The sequence below is a fragment of the Hyperolius riggenbachi genome, chromosome 10 (assembly GCF_040937935.1).
Source record: "Hyperolius riggenbachi isolate aHypRig1 chromosome 10, aHypRig1.pri, whole genome shotgun sequence".
In the NCBI taxonomy this organism is placed as follows: Eukaryota; Metazoa; Chordata; class Amphibia; order Anura; family Hyperoliidae; genus Hyperolius; species Hyperolius riggenbachi.
The window spans coordinates 224,504,558-224,526,973 of NC_090655.1; the positions used below are offsets into that span (position 1 = coordinate 224,504,558).

Below are 22,416 nucleotides of genomic sequence, written 5' to 3' on the forward strand. Positions count from 1 at the left end.
TGTATACCATGAGGGTATATTACTGTTATTTTTGCAAATAAGGTCTCATAATCATCGATGATGTACAATGAGAAATCAAAAACAGGTGATAGGAACATAATCTAAATGTTGTACTAACCAGGATGGATACGCAAATAAAATTTGTGGGTTTAACTTATACTTAGCACTGTTTATTGTAAAGCTATAATGGATGTAATTGGAGAAATGGTGTGTTTTTTCTATTTTTTACCTTAATTTCACTTTAAAATGCATAGAAAATAAGGTATTTACTAAACAATTTTTTCACACACTAAAAGCCTAATTTGACCTGAAAAAAACAATATATAGATAATTTAGTTGTGATAAGGAGTAATAAAGTTATTGGTGAATGAATGGAAGCAGTGCTGGTATGTAAACATTGCTCTCGTCTTGAAGTGGTTAATATTGCATGTAATTTAGCTGTCTAGATCTTGGATTCCCAATCCTGTCTTCAAGTACCACCAACAGTGCATGTTTTGCAGGAAACCACACACAATCACAGGTGAGGTCATTAGTGTCTCAGCAGAGCTGATTAACTACCTCTGTGGATTTCCACAAAACATGCACTGTTGGTGGTACTTGAGGACAGGGTTGGCAAGCCCTTGTCTAGATCTCTGGAAATACATGTGGTTTTGACATGAAGGTATCTGTGATTAGGAAGTTAAATGCTTAGTTTGTAATGTCCAACTTTGTGACAGATTGTGTTAACACAAAAGTTATTTGCCAGCGTCTGTTTAATGGTGCCAAGGACCAGTGCTTTTAACTAAGGAAATTCTGTAAAGAGTATTAAGGCTTGGCGTGCAACATATTCTTTTTATCATATACATCTTCACTGATACTTGTTTTGACTTATAGAATTATGCTTTGTTAAGGTTGCGCTTGGTATTGGCCCTCTGTAGTGTAATAAATATTTGTTGGTTGCTATAGGCAACAACACTACACCTTTGTTTGGCACCATATCACAGAACTTGTGATAACTTGACACTCATCACAGCAACAGCACAGGAAATAAAACTGATTAGACGTCTTCAAAGTTTACGGAGTTTATTCAGATATACAGATGTGTTCAGGAGCAATCTTATCTTCGTTACATGTTCGTTACCTCAGCAAAGCAATCCATCTTTAGAAAGTCATCTTTAGCGTTGCAGGCTCTTGGTCCATTCCTTGTGAATGGTAACCAGGCTTTATCTTATGGTACATTTATGCTATGTTGCACTTAGGCCTATATACAGCATGAATTTACAGAGAGTTAGTAATAAAAGTAAAGTTGAAGTGGAAATTGGAAGTTAGACGTGAGCGCTGGAGCTCCTGCGGGTTGCTCGTAGTGAGCAAACTACGATTACATTTAATTATACGTAATTTTCTGCAATTACGCGTAGAGAAATTACGTTTCTGTGACCGGTTTTCACCTACGGTTGTCAAACGTAATTACGCATTAAATTACAAAATGATGGGTAAGCTGAACGTAGTTGTATGTGAACACTATTGTCTGTATGCGGAAAAATGTCCGCATTAATTTAATTCTTTGTAAGCGTATATCTGATAATACGTTCTAAGCACATGCCGATGCATGATACTCACCCATACGCGTAAAAAAATTTATGCTTATAGCACATTTGTAAGTGACTTCACAATATACATGTGAACCAGGCGTAAAAGCCATAATTACGCATAGCGGTAGATTTTACGCGTAAATTCGTGAGCGTAATTTACAAACTTTGCATTACAATTACAATGCGTAATAATGAATTACGATGTGTAATTATGTTTGGCCATCGTTTCTGCTCACCCCTGAGTTTATATACTAGCCTCTAAAGAGTAAAATGTGACATCACCCGAGTCGTGTATCATGATCGTGTCATATCTGTCAATCACCTGTAGAAGCTCACAGGAACCAACTATTGGCTCCTGTAGTTATGTGACCGACAGGACACCGTGCAGACTCAGATATCGCCTGCATGATAAGGAACAATACCCCGAAATCAGGTCACATGTCCCTGTTATGTTCTAGCTGAATATGTTTACGGGTCCTGTTGACCATATTTTCTGTTCAAAGGACAGCAAGCTCATGTTTTCTGGTGTTTGCTGTCAGTTAGTCTGGCCTACGCACTGGATATCTCTGCTACGGCCTTGTACCTACCCATAGAACATGTATACTAAACCTCAGAACTGTAATTCCTCCAGATGTCTTTCTGTCATTTAACCTCATAATGACCACGTCACGCCAATGGGCGTGACCATGGACGGCAGCTCCAGGACCGCCTAACGCCGATTGGCATCAAGTCCTGGGGCTGGGTTTTGCAGGAGATCGTGTGCACGGATGTGCGCGCATCTCCGTTTGGAAGTCTCCCAGCAGCGATCGCCACTCGGAGAATGATAGAGGTGAAACCACTATCTATAAATATTGTACAATGCTGCGATCTACAGCAGCGATGTACTGGGGACAGCCGTGTGACATGGCTGCCCCCCTGTGACACAGGAGAGTGATCGGCTCTCCTAGGCTGAAGCCTAGGACAGCTGATCGCCGTCATTCGCTGGCTGGGAGGAGGGAGGGAGTTAGGGAAAAAAATAATAAATAGGTATATTTATAAAAAAAAAAAAATAACAAAAATATTTATAAAAAAATATAAACACTGGGGGAGCGATCAGACCCCACCAACAGAGAGCTCCGTTGGTGGGGAAACAAGAGGGGAGATCACTTGTGTGCTGAGTTGTGCGGCCCTGCAGTGGCCAATTTACAGAAAAATGGCATGGTCTTTAGGGGGGTTTAACACAAGGGGTTAAAGAGACACTCTGCAGAGCAAGTCTTTCCTAACACCAGTTAGAGAAAGTAACGGGGGGCTCTGAATTCAAGCATTTCTTTCTTAAATTCCAACATGCAGTTGTAAAGACGTACAAGGTAAGAGTGAAGAAATTTAAAGGTGGGCCTCTCTTCAGGATGCTCCTTCCAGCACTTAAGCATCAAATCATAAAGTTCCTTTGGGCACTGATCAGGCTGTTGCATACGATATCCACGCTCAAGGTAATCTATCATTTCAGAATTAGTCATGCCTGTAAGCAGAGAGGAACATAATGAAACATTTTTTATATGCTAAAATAAAATAATTTTCCTAATTTCATGGCCTCCTAACATTTTACTTCAGGACCAGGAGACTGAGGATTGTCAAGCTTTATTGTTCGGTAAGAGTAACTCACTGTGGATGGATATTTTGAGGAATCTTGATAATTAAGTGTTGAGATTTTTATATTATGAAGCTGGACTATAGAGGCAATGTGCCTGATGTTAAAGTGTACCCTAGACGATGTGTGACATGATAAGATAGACATGTATGTACAGTGCAAAACATATTAATAACCAGGCTTTTTACTTGTTTTATTTTGCTGCCTAAAAGAGTTCATTTCTAGGCATGGAAGTGACAGTTTCTGTTTTGTTAGTACCATGTCAGGAGTATAGTAAACAGCACTGATAAGCAAATTACAGCCATAAAAGTTTTCCTGACAGAATACAACTTCTGAGGGAAGGGAGAGATAAAATACATTAACTATTGACTTTTTCTAACTCTGTGCCACTTAATAGGCTGCCACTGATTAGAGACAGTAAAACATTCAACCTACTTTAACTGTTTAAAGAGAACCTGAACTGAGAATTCAAAGTCAAAATAAGCATACACAGGTTATACTTACCTCCTGTGTAGTCTAGTCCTCAATTTCTTTCTCCTCTCCTGTGTCCCATTTGTCCACTGTGATCAATGGATTTCTCCCTCCTCCATTTTAAAAATGGCCATTACCCCCTAACAGCTTCCTGGTCAGCACACTGTTAAACTGTAATATCACCCACTTGATCCATAGGGAAAAATGGACATTACCTTGCAAATTCAGTTGTAACTTTCAGCTGCTGATATATAACTGACAGCAACTAGTATATTTCAGTTCTGACAAAATCTTGTCAAGAACTGGAAGGGATCACTGTAAGAAGGAAATGGTGAGCCTCTGAGAGGAAGTGATGGTGAGGTTAGTATATAATATTAATTTGCAGCTACGTCATGTGTTTATTTTAAATAATTTTCCTCGCTTCAGGTTCCCTTTAAATATAAAAGAAAATAATGGGATACTTTTTAGGAGTTGGAGGATAAATGTAATTGTTTATTTCATCCGTTTATTTTCACTGCAGGTTCACTTTAAAAAGAACGAGGGAACCTAAAGTAAAAGGAATATGGAGGCTGCCATGTCCATTCTCTATTTACTAATGCTAGTTGCTTGACTTCTGATGCTCTGCCTCCAATACTGTAAGTCATTAGCCCAGAATGATCATGCAGATCAGATGCTTTGCCTCTTTTCTGACTTCATTGACTGCATGCTTGTTGCAGGTCTGTGACTCAAGAACAACTAAGGCCTAAAGCTTAGCAGATTGTTTATAAGGGAGGAAGATGGCAGCCTCCATATTCCTCTCACTTCAGGTTCCACATAACTTTACTCTGAAAGACGTGTTTTATGTTTGTTGTGATTGGAGGATTCTGCTATTGAAGGTATACAGAACATATCAAAGGTAATCACCTTTAAACCAAAGATTTTACTAGGTCATAGCTTACCTGGATATGGCATGCGCCCATATGTAATGATTTCAGTCAAGAGGATGCCAAATGACCAGACATCTGATTTAATGCTAAACATCCCATATTTTATTCCTTCTGGTGCTGTCCATTTTATGGGGAATTTGGAACCTGCAGTATGGCAACAATTAAAGCAATAATCTACTACAGTCTTGTTAAACAATTAAAAACTTTTGCAATTTATAATTTGCTGTTTCTGTACCTTCCTTTGATTTTAAATCCAGTGAATATAGTTAATACCAGACTTCCCCCCCATAATCAGGGGCATAACTAGACTTAATAGGGCCCCTCTGCAAAAATGAAAGCATGGGGTCCCCTAGTCCCCAAACCCCATGAGGGTCTCATGATTGGGAGCTAACGATTGACAGCAGAGAGTGTTCTGCTGTGAAGCAGCGTCTGGATACAGGCAAACATTACAGACACTTCCGCTACTCGCTACTCTGCATGGCGGGAGGAGGTGGCAGGGCCGGTTTTTATGAGCAAAAGGTAGGGTTTTTTTGCTAATTGGCTGCACTTGTGTTTGGGAAGAGGGAGGAGGAGGGGCCCCCAAAGCCTCTGGGCCCCCTGCAATGGCAGGGGTCCCTGGGGTGATTGCTACACCAAAGGCCATAATTGTATTCATTTCGGTGTCTAATAATTACAGAAGATTTATGCATCAGCCCAATGGGGTGATGCCTCTGGAATTCCTTTAAACCAAGAAAGATCTTTCACTTTTGCCCAGACTCTTTGTAGCTGTGCTATGAACAGTAGTGGTAAAAAGGACTCTGAAGCCTCCCCCCCCACAAAATCAGGTTTTTACTTTAAAAACCTCTTTAACATAATTTCCCCACCTAAAACGCTGCATCCCCGCAGCTGAAAACTCAATTAATCACCCCTAACTCCCGGGGCAAAAATCCACAACTTTGCTGGTCGTTGATTTTGCTGCCCTGGTGTAACGATCGGTGTAACACAGAGAGGGTCTGATTACCGGTGATCTGCAGTATCACAGAGAATGCAGAATATACCCGATTATTGATGACCTGCAGTATCACCGATAATCAGATATATCTACGAACCTCTGGACACCTGAGAGATGAGAGTGTTTGGTGCAACAGTAATACTTTGAGGAAAGCCCCCGTAGGATAGGTGCTAGACAGTAAGAGCTACTGCTATGGATCAGATTCCTTCCACAGGTCTGATGCTCCCCAAGGGCCGGAGCCAGGCTGAGACAGTGGGAAGGACAGAACGTGAGTGACACCAATGCACAGTGTCACTAACAGATCTGTTGTGAAGAAACACGGAAAAACCGCCGCATGGACGCAGGATGCGTCTCACCCCGCGTGCAGGCCAGCGGAGACATTGCAAGACATGACTGGTGTGGCTGGGACTGATAGTCCACACAGGTTCAGAATGACGCGCGCGCGCTGAGAGGCAGAGTTTATATGACAGCCAGAAGAAGGTCAGCTGACCAAGCTGGTCAGCTGACATTTCCACCACTTGCCATTGGTCCAGCACTTAGGGGAGGTGCTGGAAGCGCTGATGTATATATACTGGGTGCTGGTCATTTCTCTGGTGTCTGGCGTTGCGATCACAACGTGGTAGCACTCAGACCTTGTCATATCTGTGTTCTAGCATAGTTTCCAAAGGTGTTGATGATCACGGACCTCACACCTTAGCGTTAGGAAATTGAACTGTATTATTTGTTATGACCTTCTGCTTGCCTGACTTATCCTCCTGAACTCTGATTCTGTACCTTGCTATTTCTGATATCCTGTTGCCAAACTCTGCTCGTTCCTGAACTCTGTATTTGCCTCCTGACTCTGTACCTCGCTATTCTGATACCCCGTTGCCAACCTCTGCCTGTCCATTGTATCTGTCTCCTGAATCTGTACCTTATCTGTCTGTGTGTTAACGACCTGGCATGCCCGACCTCGAGAACTGGCCTTACTGTTAGAGGCAGTTCCCAGACCTGTTAGTGACACCCTCTCTCTGGTGTCACTCACACTCTGTCCTTCCTACTCTCAGCCTGGCTCCTCCCCCGGGAGAGTCTAGGCCAACGGAAGGAACATACTTCTGTGCAGTACTCAAAGTATTGCTGTTGCACTTAAACACTCACTTGTTATCTCAGGTGTCCAGAGGTTAGTAGATATATCTGATTGTCAGTGATACTGCAGATCATCAATAATCGGGTATATTCTATATTCTCTGTGATACTGCAGTTCACCGGTAATCAGACCCTCTCTGTGTTACACCGATCGTTACAGAACGCCAGACCAAAATTCAAATGGACGCACACACTGACCGTCTAAGCGCACTTGCCACTTCGGTGGAAAACATCAATGAAGTGCTGGGTAGCCACAAGACTATGATTGAAGCCTTGTCTGCTTCTTTACAAACCCTTCAGACAGCAGTGGATGAGGTGCGACCCCCTCCTAGTTCTGACATACGTTTACCTGTACCTGAGAAATTTTCTGGTCACAGATCTGACTTCCGAAATTTTAGAAGTAGAGTGTTATCTTATTTTGAGTTGAGACCCCGGTCTTCTGGAACGGTGGCCCAAAGGGTCACATTCATTAAGACTTTGTTATCAGGTGATTCTCAGACGTGGGCGTACAGTTTGCCCACCAGAGACTTAGCCCTCTCTTCCGTGGATGAATTTTTTAAAGCTATGGCAGTGATTTACGATGACCCAGACCTTGCTGCGACTTCTGAGCGGAAGCTCAAGCTTTTGCATCAAGGCAAGGGTCCGGTCGAGGATTACGCAGCAGAATTTAGGAGGTGGTCAGTTTCAGCCAGGTGGGACAATTATGCTCTCTTAGATTGTTTCTTATCGGGACTGTCAGATGAGGTCTCGAATCTCATGTTAAGTCTGCCTGAACCTAGGACAGTCGATGAGGCCATTTCATCGGCCATTCGAGTCGACCGGAGGCTGCGCTATCAGAAACAGACCCGGGGTAATAGTCAGGTAAAGATGGTGTCCTAAGCTGCGCCTCCAGAAACTCCACCTCCTCCCGTCTCGCCTCCACCCGAACCTATGCAAATTGGTCGGTCAAAACTATCTCAGGTGGAGCGAAGACGGAGGATGTCTGAGCAGCTGTGTCTTTACTGCGCAGAGGGGGGTCATAGAGTACTTAATTGTCCCAATAAGTCGGGAAACGCTACCGCCTAGTAGTTGTAGGGGGTTACACTCTAGGAGCACGTCTCTTACCCCTAGAAAATAAACGGTTACTTCTTCCGTGTACTGTTACATGGGAAGATAGAACCGAGGATTCCGAGGCCTTTGTTGACTCAGGCTCTGCAGCAAATTTTATGGATTTTGAATTTGCAAAGAAATTAGGTATTCTGCTCACCCCGGTAAAACCACCCATTCAGGTTACGGCAGTAGATGATTCCCCCCTGCAAAGTAATCATCCGCTGTCTCAGACACCAGAGGTGGAAATCAATATAGGGGTACTACACAGTAAGAGATTGCAGTTTTTTGTGTTACACATGACCACGTCCACAGTCATCCTTGGCATGCCATGGTTGCACCTTCACTCCCCACAGATCAATTGGACCACTGGGCAGTTAACTAGCTGGTCAACTCATTGTTTACAGCAGTGTTTAGGGAAGGTGACATTGGGTCAGACCAGGATTCATTTGGAGGGGGTTCCAGTACAATATTCCGAGTATTCAGATGTGTTCTGTCCCAAGGCTGCTGATAAGTTACCGCCACATCGCCCGTTTGATTGCCCCATCGATCTCCGATCTGGTTGTATGCCCCCAAGGGGTCATCTTTACAATTTGTCTGGGCCAGAGAAAGTGGCCATGCAGGAGTACATTCGTGAGAATTTAGCCAAGGGGTTCATTCGCCCTTCTCGGTCGCCCGCTGGCGCAGGATTCTTTTTTGTTAAAAAAAAAAAGACGGAGGCCTGCGGCCATGCATAGATTACCGGGGCCTGAATAAAATCACTGTAAAGAATCGCTACCCTTTGCCCCTGATAGATGACCTATTTACACAAGTTACCAACGCTAAAATCTTTTCAAAATTAGATTTACGGGGTGCATACAACCTGGTACGGATCAGGAAAGGCGATGAATGGAAGACGGCCTTTAACACGCCCGACGGGCATTACGAGTATTTAGTGATGCCCTTCGGACTGTGTAACGCCCCGGCCGTCTTCCAGGAATTGATCAATGAGGTATTCAGAGAGGTGTTGGGCAAATTCGTGTTAGTATACCTGGATGATATACTTATTTTCTCAAACAACCTCTCTGAGCACAGGTCACATGTCAGATTTGTATTGAACAAACTCAGACAAAATATGCTTTACGCGAAATTGGAGAAATGCATCTTCGAGGTGACATCTGTCACCTTTTTGGGGTACATAATTTCCACCTCGGGCCTGTTGATGGACTCTGCCAAGGTCTCTGCTATGCTGGAGTGGCCTCAACCTGTGGGGTTAAAATCTCTGCAGAGATTCTTAGGCTTTGCCAATTACTATAGAAGGTTCATAAAGGGGTACTCCACGGTCATTTCACCCCTCACCAATCTCACGAAAAAAGGGGCAGATACTACCCACTGGTCCCCAGAAGCCCTGCAAGCATTCTCCACTCTGAAAGACTTGTTTTGCTCGGCACCCATCCTAAGACACGTTGACACTTCCTACCCCTTTATTGTAGAGGTGGACGCCTCGGAGGTCGGGGCTGGGGCTGTGCTGTCTCAGCGATCAGGGTTGCAGGGTAGATTACACCCATGTGCCTATTTTTCTCGTAGGTTCTCTCCGGCAGAGAGAAACTACGACATAGGCAATAGGGAGCTCCTGGCCAACAAATTAGCTTTTGAGGAATGGCGTCATTGGTTGGAAGGAGCAGAACATACGATCACAGTTTACACTGATCACAAAAATTTGGAATACATCGAGGGAGCTAAAAGATTAAGCCCCCGTCAGGCTCGATGGTCTTTGTTCTTCTCGAGGTTCAGATTTATAATCACGTACACTCCAGGTAGCAAGAACATTAAGGCAGATGCCCTGTCCAGATGCTTTGAGCCAGAGACAGCACAGCCCTCTACCCCAGAGACCATTGTCCCGCAAAGACTGGTACTAGCAACAACTGAAACATGGAAAGACTGGACGGAGACCTTAGAGCCCTTTCAGCAGGACATCCCGGAAGGGAAGCCTGAAAGGGTTATGTTTATACCACTGCCATTCCGGCTTCAGATCTTACAGATGTTCCATTCTCACAAAAATCCTGGGGCCTCCAGAACACAGGATCTGGTTGCCAGGTGCGCTTGGTGGCCTTCGCAGGCAACGGATTGCAAGGAGTATGTTAGAGAGTGTGCGGTGTGTGCAAAAAGTAAGCCCTCCCGTCTGGCACCTGTGGAAACGTTGCAGCCCTTGCCCACCCCGAGTGAGCCGTGGACCCACTTGTCCATGGATTTTGTGGGTGAGCTTCCCAGGTCTGAGGGCATGTCGGTCATTTGGGTGGTGTTCGACCGCTTTAGTAAAATGGCCCACTTTGTGCCCTTGAAAGGACTCCCCTCGGCCCAGGAGTTGGCCGATTTGTTCATCATCCACGTTTTCCGATTGCATGGCATTCCGGAAAACATTGTGTCAGATCGGGGAGTCCAATTTGTTTCAAGATTTTGGAGGGCATTTTGTCATTAAATGGGCATGGAACTGTCATTTTCGTCGGGCTACCACCCACAGACCAATGGTCAGACTGAGAGAGTCAACCAATCATTGGAACAATTTTTGAGGTGTTATGTTGCAGAAGCGCAGAATGATTGGGTCAAGTTTTTGCCCTTCGCAGAATTTGCGCACAATAATTTGAAAAGTTTTTCCACGGGATTCTGTCCATTTCAGATAGTTACTGGGAAGCTGCCCAAATTTTCCCCATTGCCAATCGCTTCCACTCCGTTTCCAGCTCTGGAGGCTTGGCAAAAGTCATTTAAGGACGTGTGGTGGATCGTGGAAAATAATTTGGAGAAGGCGTTTCAAAGTCAGAAAGGTCAAGCTGACAAAAAACGTTCCTTAGAGTGGAAGTTTCAACCAGGAGACTTAGTCTGGGTGTCCACACGTCACTTGACCTTGAAACAGCCTTCAGCCAAGTTGGGGCCCAGGTTTGTGGGTCCATTTCCAGTAACTAGAAAGATCAACAATGTTACTTATGCCATTGATCTTCCGGCCAGTATGCGTGGCGTAAGATCCTTTCATGTGTCTCTGCTTAAGCCAGCAGTCCATGTGGGTCCCACTCCTCCTCCTCCTGTGATGATAGATGACCAACCTGAGTATGAGGTAGAGAAGATTTTAGACTCACGCATAGTTCAGAACTCAGTACAATATCTGGTTCATTGGAAAGGGTATGGTATTGAGGAGAGATCATGGGTACCTGAATGTCGCATGCATGCTGACAAACTGAAAAGGGAATTCCACGCTTTACATCCTGAGAAGCCTGGAAGGAGCTGTCCGGAGTCCACTCCTCGGGGGGGTGTACTGTGAAGAAACGCGGAAAAATCGCCGCATGGACGCAGGATGAGGCGGCTGTTTCCGCGGCTGGCATGGCGGAATGCGGAGAAACCGCCGTGTCTGACACAGCGGTTTGCACGCATGGGCCTGCTACTGACAGTCTGACCAGGCGCGGGGAGGCCACCGCATGTGCTGATAGCGGTGTGTCTCACCCCACACGCAGGCCAGCGGAGACATTGCAAGACATGACTGGTGTGGCTGGGACTGATAGTCCACACAGGTTCAGAATGACGCGCGCGCTGAGAGGCAGAGTTTATATGACAGCCAGAAGAAGGTCAGCTGACCAAGCTGGTCAGCTGACATTTCCACCACTTGCCATTGGTCCAGCACTTAGGGGAGGCGCTGGATAGCGCTGATGTATATATACTGGGTGCTGGTCATTTCTCTGGTGTCTGGCGTTGCGATCACAACGTGGTAGCACTCAGACCTTGTCATATCTGTGTTCTAGCATAGTTTCCAAAGGTGTTGATGATCACGGACCTCACACCTTAGCGTTAGGAAATTGAACTGTATTATTTGTTATGACCTTCTGCTTGCCTGACTTATCCTCCTGAACTCTGATTCTGTACCTTGCTATTTCTGATATCCTGTTGCCAAACTCTGCTCATTCCTGAACTTTGTATTTGCCTCCTGACTCTGTACCTCGCTATTCTGATACCCCGTTGCCAACCTCTGCCTGTCCATTGGATTACGTATCTGTCTCCTGAATCTGTACCTTATCTGTCTGTGTGTTAACGACCTGGCTTGCCCGACCTCGAGAACTGGCCTTACTGTTAGAGGCAGTTCCCAGACCTGTTAGTGACACCCTCTCTCTGGTGTCACTCACACTCTGTCCTTCCTACTCTCAGCCTGGCTCCTCCCCCGGGAGAGTCTAAGCCAACGGAAGGAACATACTTCTGTGCAGTACTCAAAGTATTGCTGTTGCACTTAAACACTCACTTGTTATCTCAGGTGTCCAGAGGTTAGTAGATATATCTGATTGTATAGATAATGTGGTTATCGGCGCTCCTCCAATTAAATCGATGGTTTCACAAACAATGGAGCAAACAGGTATGGGTCGCCGCACAGTGGGATGGGAAATGCCTCCCTAAATAAATGTTATGAAGTCTGTGCAGGCGCTCAACATAAATGGTAAAGTCCACAGTCCCAGACCAGTCTGTATTCAAATGCACCCAGATGGAATCATAAGTTCACAGAAATGTATCCACCAAGTACTCTCACCAGATCAGTTGGCTGACTCAATGACAAATCAGCAGACACAGCATGTACATATATTCCAATGATCTCCCACTGTTAATGGCATCTGTAGATTCAAACACATAGGGCCTGATTCACAAAGCGGTGCAAAGTGTTTGCACGCGAGTGAAAACCCCTTTATCACGCCTAAACTCAGTTTAGGCATGATAAGAAGACGCGCAGGCGCGCGCGCAGCACCCGGCGCTTCACGCGAAGCTCCCATTAAGCCCTATGGGACTCGTACGCGCGGTATCAGAGAGCCTCTGATGAGTCACATTGACGAAACTAGTAAGGCGTGGCCTCTGGCGGAAGTCGCACTGGGAGACGCGATTCAGGATACAGAGGAACTTATCACAGATTGCCGAGGATTGTACTTTACGTACTTTATGCGCTGATTGATGTCTACTTTTGTAAGTGCAATACTATGTTTTAAGCTTTTAATAAATACAGTATCACGCTATGGTAGCATTTGTTTCAGTCCTTAAGGAATGTGCATCCCATCTGCATAGAAAAGATCCAAACATAAGCGCACAGTGCTGATCGAATCTGAGGGTCAGCATTGGAATCTGGTGAGCAGTTAACTATTGTATTGCCGGTGGTGAGAACACAAAGTTGATCACCTGACACAGGGTGAATTATACAGTTACTTTTAATCCTGTGATCCACGGCAGTATTACGCTATGTCCGCATATTGTGTTTGAATCCACAGATGCCATTAACAGTGGGAGATCATTGGAATATATGTACATGCTGTGTCTGCTGATTTGTCATTGAGTCAGCCAACTGATCTGGTGAGAGTACTTGGTGGATACATTTCTGTGAACTTATGATACCATCTGGGTGCATTTGAATACAGACTGGTCTGGGACTGTGGACTTTACCATTTATGTTGAGCGCCTGCACAGACTTCATAACAGATATATCTGATTATCGGTGATACTGCAGATCATCAATAATCGGGTATATTCTGTATTCTCGGTGATACTGCAGTTCACCGGTAATCAGACCCTCTCTGTGTTACACCGATCGTTACATCTGTGAACTATCTCCTAACAGGAGAGATAGTTTTCGAGGTCGGACAGGCCAGGTCGTAAACACACGGACAGATACAGTACAGAGACAGGAGACAGATGCAGAATCCTGGGACTAGCAGAGTTTGGCAACAGAGTATCAGAAATACAAAGGTACAGAATCAGAGATCAGAAGAATGGTCAGGAAGGCAGAAGGTCATAACAGATAATCAACAATGCCTAGACTTGAGTGTGAGCTCCAAGATTCTCACACTCCAGGATCTGGACTAGATAATAACAATAATACAGATGATACAGAATTCCTAGACTAAGGTGTGAGTTCCTTGGCCATCAACACCTTGGAAACTGGTCTAGATATAAATACAGATAATAACAGAATTCCTAGGCTAAGGTGTGAGCTCCGTGATCATCAACACCTACGAAACTGTCTAATAAACACAGATACTGACAAGGTCTGGGTGCTACCACGTAGTGATCGCAACGCCAGACACCAGATGAATGACCAGCACCCAGTATATATACACTGGTGCTCTCCAGTGCCACCCCTAAGTGCTGGACCAATGAAAGTTGCTGCAATTGTCAGCTGACTGGCTTGGTCAGCTGACCCTCTTCTGACTGCCATAAAGGCCCTGCCTCTCTGCGCGCGCGCGCGTCCTCCTAAACCAGTGTGGACTATCAGTCCCAGCCACACCAGTCATGTGTAGTAATGTTTCTGCTGTGTTGGATGCGGAATCCGCCGCACCGCTGTCTGTGCGTGCGGCGTTTTCTCCGCATTCCGCATTGCTGAGAGGAGCAGGCCTATGCGAGCGACTTGCCGCATTGGACGCGGAATCCGTCGCCCTGTTTGAGCATGCGGCGGTTTCTCCGCGCTCCGACTGCGCACCAGCTGCTATGTTGAATGCGGAGTCAGCCGCCTCACCTTCAGTATTAGCAGCGGCTTTTCAACGTTTTCTCACAGTACCCACCCCCTCCCCTGAGGAGTGGACTCCGGACAACTCCTACCAGGCTTCTCAGGATATCGAGTGTGGAATTCCTTTCTCAATTTGTCCGCATGCATGCGACACTCAGGTACCCATGTTCTCTCCTCTATAGCATACCCCTTCCAGTGAACCAGATATTGTAGTGAGTTCTGCACTACTCGTGAATTTAAAATTTTCTCTACTTCATATTCAGGTTGGTTGTCTACCATCACAGGAGGAGGCGGATTAGTACCCACATCATGGACTGCTGGCTTAAGCAGGGACACATGAAAAGATCTTACACCACGCATGCTAGCAGGAAGATCGATGGCATAAGTAACATTGTTGATCTTCCTGATCACAAAAAAAGGGCCCACAAACCTGGGACCTAACTTGGCCGAGGGTTGTTTCAGGGTCAAATGATGAGTGGAGACCCAGACCAGATCTCCTGGTCGGAACTCCCATTCTAAGGATCATTTCTTGTCAGCTTGACTTTTCTGACTTTGAAAAGCCTTTTCCAAATTGCTTTTCACGATCCCCCAAATGGTTTTGAACGACTTTTGCCAAGCCTCCAGAGCTGGAAACGGAGTGGAGGCTACTGGCAATGGGGAAAACTTGGGCAACTTTCCAGTTACCACCTGAAACGGAGAGAACCCAGAGGAAGAGCTTCTCAAATTATTGTGCGCAAATTCTGCATATGGCAAGAACTTGACCCAATCAGTTTGCGCTTCTGCAACATAACACCTCAAAAACTGTTCCAATGACTGATTAACCCTCTCCGACTGACCATTGGTCTGTGGGTGGTAGCCCGACGAAAATGACAGTTCCATGCCCATTTGATGGCAAAATGCCCTCCAAAATCTAGAGACAAATTGGACTCCGCGATCTGACACAATGTTTTCCGGAATGCCTTGAAGTCAGAAAACGTGGATGATGAAAAGATCAGCCAACTCCTGGGCCGAGGGGAGTCCTTTCAAGGGCACAAAATGGGCCATTTTACTGAAACGGTCGACTACCACCCAAATGACCGACATGCCTTCCGACCTTGGAAGCTCACCTACAAAATCCATGGACAGATGTGTCCTTGGTTCACTCGGGGTGGGCAAAGGCTGCAACGTTTCCACAGGTGCCAGACGGGAGGGTTTACTTTTAGCACATACTGCACACTCTCTGACATACTCCTTGCAGTCTGTTGCCAAAGAAGGCCACCAAGCACATCTAGCAACCAAGTCTTGCGTTCTGGAGGCCCCTGGATGCCCAGCATTCTTGTGTGAGTGGAACATCTGCAAAACCTGGAGACGAAAAGGCAGTGGCACAAACATAACCCCTTCAAACTTTCCCTCAGGGACATCCTGCTGGAAGGGACCTAAAGTCTCCGTCCAGTCTTTCCAAGTTTCTGTAGCTCCCAGTACTATTTTCTGAGGAACAATGGGTTCAGGTTCTGAGGGCTGTGCTGTCTCCGGCTCAAAACATCTGGACAAGGCATCTCCCTAAATGTTTTTACTACCTGGAGTGTACGTAATTACAAATCTAAATCTCGAAAAAAACAGTGACCACCGAGCCTGACGGGGACTCAATCTCTTAGCCCCCTCAATGTATTCCAAATTTTTGTGATCCGTGTAGACTGTAATCGTATGTTCAGCTCCTTCTAACCAATGATGCCATTCTTCAAAGGCCAATTTAATGTCTAGAAGCTCCCTGTTGCCTATATCGTAGTTTTTCTCTGCTGGAGAGAACCTCCGAGAAAAATAGGCACACGGGTGCAATCTTCCCTGCAGCCCAGAGCGTTGAGACAGCACAGCCCCTACTCCAACTTCTGAGGCATCAACCTCTACAATAAATGGATAAGAGGTGTCCACGTGCCTCAATATGGGTGCAGAGCAAAACAGTTCTTTCAGAGTGGAGAAAGCGACCAGAGCTTCAGGAGACCAATGGTTGGTATCTGCCCCTTTTTTAGTGAGACTAGTAAGGGGTGCTATAACTGTGGAGTACCCCTTTATGAACCTTCTATAGTAATTCGCAACCCCTAGAAATCTCTGAAGAGATTTGAGTCCTACTGGTTGGGGCCATTCCAGGACAGAAGAGACTTTGGCGGGATCCATAGAAAGGCCCGAGGTGGAAATTATGTATCCCAGAAAAGCGACAGATGTCACCTCAAAAATGCATTTCTCCAATTTAGCATAAAGCCTTTTTTGTCTGAGTTTGTGTAGCACGAATTTGACATGAGCCCTGTGCTCAGAGAGGTTGTCAGAGAAGATCAATATATCGTCCAGGTATATTAGGACAAATTTACCCAACACCTCCCTGAAAACTTCATTTATGAGTTCCTGGAAGACGGCCGGGGCGTTACACAACCCGAAGGGCATCACCAGATACTCGTAATGCCCGTCGGGTGTGTTAAAGGCCGTCTTCCATTCATCGACCTCCCTGATCCGCACCAGATTGTATGCACCTCGCAAATCCAATTTTGAAAAAATCTTAGCATTGGTGACTTGAGTGAATAAATTGTCTATCAAAGATAACGGATAGCGATTCTTAACTGTGATTTTATTCAGTCCCCGTTAATCAATGCATGGCCGAAGGCCTCCATCCTTTTTCTTTACAAATAAAAACCCCGCTCCGGCAGGCGACCGGGAAGGATGAATTAAACCCTTAGCTAAGTTTTCACGGATATATTCTTGCATGGCCACCTTTTCTGGCCCAGACAAATTGTAGAGATTACCTCTAGGAGGCATACAACCCGATCGGAGATCAATCGGGCAATCAAAAGGGCGATGTGGAGGTAATTTATCGGCAGCTTTGGGACAAAACACGCCCGAAAACTCCGTATATTGCTCCGGAACACCCTCCACATGAATCCTGGTTTGGCCTAAGGTCACCTTTACTAAACAATGACGAAAACAGTGGGCGGACCAGCTTGTTAGCTGACTGGTAGCCCAGTTTATCTGAGGGGAGTGAAGGTGCAACCACGGCATGCCAAGGATGATTGTGGAGGTTGTCATGCGTAATACAAAAAACTGCAACTTTTCTTTATGCAGCACCCCTATAGTGACTTCCACCTCTGGTGTCTGACTGAGACAAAGGACGGTTACGCTGCAGGGGGGAATCATCCACTGCCATAACCTGTAGAGGTGGTTTTACCGGGGTGAGCGGAATACCTAATTTCTTAGCAAATTCGTAATCTATAAAATTAGCCGCTGAGCCTGAATCAAGGAAGGCCTCAGAGACTTCAGATTTATCTTCCCATGTAACCATACAAGGAAGAAGTAACCGCTTATCCTCTAGGGGTAAGAGCTGTACGCCTAGGGTATTACCCCCAACTACTCCTAGGCAGTGGCGTTTCCCGACTTTTTAGGGCAATTTCGTACTCTATGCCCCCCCCCCCCCCCTCTGCACAATAAAGACACAATCGTTCAGAAATCCTGCGTCTCCGTTCTAATTGAGACAGTCTTGACCGACCAATCTGCATTGGCTCGGGGGGAGGTGAAACGGGTGGAGATGGAGTCACCGGAGGTGTAGCATAGGTCAACATCTTAACATTGTTTCTACCCCTGGTCTGCCTTTGATACCGTAACCTGCGATCAATCCTGATTGCCGATGAAATGGCCTCATCGACGGTTTTAGGTTCAGGCTGACTTAACATTAGATCTGAAACCTCATCTGATAATCCTGATAAGAAACAGTCTAAAAGGGCATAGGTGTCCCACCTGGCTGAAACTGACCATCTCCTAAATTCTGCCGCATACTCCTCGACCGGACCCTTGCCTTGACGCAATAACTTGAGCTTCCGCTCAGAAGTCGAGGCAATGTCTGGATCATCGTAAATTATTGCCATAGCCTTAAAAAATTCATCTACGGAGGTTAAAGCTACATCTCCAGTGGGCAGACTGTATGCCCAGGTCTGGGAATCACCTGATAACAAAGTCTTGATAAATGTGACCCTTTGGGTCATGGTTCCTGAAGATCTAGGTCTTAACTCAAAGTATGACAACACTCTACTCCTAAAATTTCGAAAGTCAGATCTGTGACCAGAAAATTTTTCAGGTACAGGCATACGTATGTCTGTGCTAGGAGGGGATCGCACCTCATCCACTGCCATCTGAAGGGTACGTAAAGAACCGGACAAAGCGTCAATCATAGCTTTGTGATTACCCAGCACTTGGTTGATAGAGTCCACCGAAGTGTTAAGTGCGCCCAGATGGTCAGTGTGTGCGTCCATTTGCATTTTTGGGTCTGGCGTTCTGTAACGATCGGTGTAACACAGAGAGGGTCTGATTACCGGTGATCTGCAGTATCACCGAGAATGCAGAATATACCCGATTATTGATGATCTGCAGTATCACCGATAATCAGATATATCTACTAACCTCTGGACACCTGAGTGATGAGAGTGTTTGGTGCAACAGTAATACTTTGAGGAAAGCCCCCGTAGGATAGGTGCTAGACAGTAAGAGCTACTGCTATGGATCAGATTCCTTCCACAGGTCTGATGCTCCCCAAGGGCCGGAGCCAGGCTGAGACAGTGGGAAGGACAGAACCTGAGTGACACCAATGCACAGTGTCACTAACAGATCTGTGAACTATCTCCTAACAGGAGAGATAGTTCTCGAGGTCGGACAGGCCAGGTCGTAAACACACGGACAGATACAGTACAGAGACAGGAGACAGATGCAGAATCCTGGGATTAGCAGAGTTTGGCAACAGAGTATCAGAAATACAAAGGTACAGAATCAGAGATCAGAAGAATGGTCAGGAAGGCAGAAGGTCATAACAGATAATCAACAATGCCTAGACTTGAGTGTGAGCTCCAAGATTCTCACACTCCAGGATCTGGACTAGATAATAACAATAATACAGATGATACAGAATTCCTAGACTAAGGTGTGAGTTTCTTGGCCATCAACACCTTGGAAACTGGTCTAGATATAAATACAGATAATAACAGAATTCCTAGGCTAAGTGTAACGCTCGGTGAAGCACAGAGAGGTCTGATTACCGGTGATCTGCAGTATCACGGGAAATACAGACGTATATCAGATTATATGTGATCTGCAGTATCACCGATAATCCAATATACTAGCTAACCTCTGGTCACCTGGGTAGAGTGTTGTGATTGGTGCAACAGTAATACAGAGGACAAGCCTCAGTGCAACAAGGAGGACTGCACAGATTCCTTCCGCAGGTCTGAGCTCTCCAAGACGGGAGGAGTCAGACTGACAGTGGGGAGGAAAGCCCGAAAGTAACACTCAGGCGGAAGTGTCACTAACAGGACGGGGAACCGCCTCCAATCGTGAGGTCGGTTCTCGAGGTCGGACAAGCCAGGTCGTAAACAGACGGACAGATAAGTACAATATCAGTAGGCAGAGTCGGAGTCAAAGTACAGGCAGGATTCGGCAACGGGGTGTCAGAAATATCGGGGTACAAATTCAGGAGGCAGAGGCGGAGTCAAAGTACAGGCAGGGTTCAGCAACGGGGTATCAGATATAACGAGGTACAAGGTCAGAGTTCAGGAGGATAGTCGAGGCAGGCAAAGGTCATAACAGATAATCACAATCAAACTAGTACTTTAAGCTATCAATAGAATCTAGCTTAGTGTAGGATTACAGCTCCAGCTGGTCCCGGCACACTAACGGATCTGGGTGCTCCCACGTATGTGAACGCAACGCCAGACAAGGAGCAAGTGAACAGCCAGCAATATATATACCTGTGTGCCTCTCCAGCACCTCCCTAAGTGTTGGACCAATGGGGAGAGGTGCTAGAGTCAGCTGACCAGCCTGGTCAGCTGACTCCCTTTAGGATGTCATAAATTGTTGTCTGAGTGCGCGCATCACTCTAAATCCTGAGGGACTACGAGTCCCAGCCACAGCAGCCCCGCTCTGCGGTGACTCCGCAGCGGGGGCATGCGGACCAACCGCCGCGTCCGACGCGGCGGTTTCCGCACTCTCCATGCGTCCCTGCCCGGAGACAGCCGCCTCATGCTGAGGAGAGGCGGCTGCCTCTCCGTGTGAGGGACGCGTCTGTGCGCGGAAAGAGCTGCCTGCCGCTGGATCATGGCGGCGGCTCTTCCGCGTTCTCACAGTACCCCCCCCCCCGAGGAGTGGACTCCGGACAGCTCCTTCCAGGTTTTTCTGGATGTAAAGCATGAAACTCCCTCACTAAGTCTTCTGCATGCATACGGTTCTCAGGTACCCATTGCCTCTCCTCAATACCGTACCCTTTCCAATGTACGAGGTACTGTACAGAGTTCTGTACCAGGCGTGAATCTAAAACTTTTTCCACTTCATATTCAGGTTGGGCATCCACCAACACGGGAGGAGGAGGAGCAGGACCCACCTGGACTGCGGTTGGAGAAGGGACACATGGTAGGACCTTACCCCCCGCATGCAGGTGGGAAGGTCAACGGTATAGGTAACTTTGTTAATCTTCCTAATTACCGGGAATGGACCCACAAACCTGGGACCAAGCTTGTCAGAAGGTTGTTTCAATGTCAGGTGGCGAGTTGAAACCCAAACCAAATCTCCTGGTTGAAAATTCCACTCTAATGAGCGTCTTTTGTCAGCCTGACTTTTCTGACTCTGAAATGCTCTCACAAGGTTGTCTTTTATGGTCCACCACATGTCCCTAAATGTCCTCTGCCAGGCCTCCAAGGCTGGGAACGGACTGGACGCAACCGGCAATGGAGAAAACTTAGGTAACTTCCCGGTCACTATCTGGAATGGACAGAAACCCGAGGAAGAACTCTTTAAGTTATTGTGTGCAAACTCTGCGTAGGGCAAAAACTTGACCCAATCGCTCTGCGCTTCAGCCACGTAACAACGTAAAAATTGCTCTAACGATTGGTTAACCCTCTCAGTTTGGCCATTTGTCTGTGGGTGATAGCCCGATGAAAATGACAGCCCCATGCCCATCTGGTGACAGAATGCCCTCCAAAATTTTGAGACAAACTGGACTCCCCGATCGGATACTATGTCTTCCGGAATGCCATGCAACCGAAAGACATGGATGATGAATAGGTCGGCCAATTCCTGGGCCGAGGGGAGTCCTTTCAAGGGCACGAAATGGGCCATTTTACTAAAGCGGTCGACTACCACCCATATGACCGACTTGCCCTCTGACCTAGGAAGCTCCCCCACAAAATCCATGGACAAATGGGTCCATGGCTCACTCGGGGTGGGCAAAGGCTGCAGAGTACCAACAGATGCCAGCCGGGAGGGTTTGCTTTTTGCGCACACCGCACATTCCCTAACAAATTCTTTGCAGTCAGCTGCCAGAGAGGGCCACCACGCACACCTGGCCAGGAGATCCTGCGTTCTAGACGCCCCAGGATGTCCCGCATTCTTGTGTGAGTGGACCATCTCCAAAATCTGGAGACGGAAGGGCAATTGGATAAATAAAACTCCCTCGGGCTTCCCTTCTGGGACATCCTGTTGGAAAGGACCCAAAATTTCTCTCCAGTTCTCCCAAGTTTCGGTAGCGGCTAACACCAACTTTTGTGGAATAATGGATTCAGGACTCGAGGGCTGTGCTGTCTCTGGCTCGAAACACCTAGAGAGTGCATCCGCCTTGGTATTCTTGCTACCTGGAGTGTACGTAATCAAGAATGTGAACCTCGAAAAAAATAACGACCATCGAGCCTGCCGAGGGCTTAACCTTTTAGCCCCCTCGATGTACTCGAGATTCTTGTGGTCGGTATAAACCGTAATCGTGTGCTCCGCACCTTCCAACCAATGACGCCACTCTTCGAAAGCTAGCTTGATAGCTAGAAGCTCCCTATTGCCTATATCGTAGTTTCTCTCTGCCGGAGAGAATCTCCGGGAAAAATAGGCACATGGGTGTAATCTCCCCTGAAGACCTGAACGTTGAGACAGCACAGCCCCTACCCCAACCTCTGAGGCGTCTACCTCGACGATAAATGGATACGAAGTATCCACGTGCCTTAATATGGGCGCCGAGCAGAATAACCCCTTCAAAGTAGCGAATGCCTGTAAAGCCTCGGGAGGCCAATGAGTGGTGTCTGCCCCTTTTTTAGTAAGGTTGGTGAGGGGTGCCACAACTGTGGAGTACCCCCTAATAA

General features: G+C 46.4%; 1 protein-coding gene across 1 annotated transcript in view; it reads right to left on the reverse strand.

The window, feature by feature from the left end:
• Nucleotides 1-1,045: 1,045 nt before the first annotated feature.
• Nucleotides 1,046-22,416, reverse strand: part of LOC137536841 (proto-oncogene tyrosine-protein kinase LCK-like) — a 369,228-nt gene continuing 347,857 nt past the window's right edge. The window contains exons 8-9 of the mRNA XM_068259030.1: nt 4,608-4,739; nt 1,046-3,069 (exon numbers count right to left, since the gene is read on the reverse strand). Of these exons, the coding sequence (XP_068115131.1) occupies nt 2,840-3,069; nt 4,608-4,739 (362 nt within the window). The 3' untranslated portion in view covers nt 1,046-2,839. The remainder of the gene's footprint in view (nt 3,070-4,607; nt 4,740-22,416) is intronic.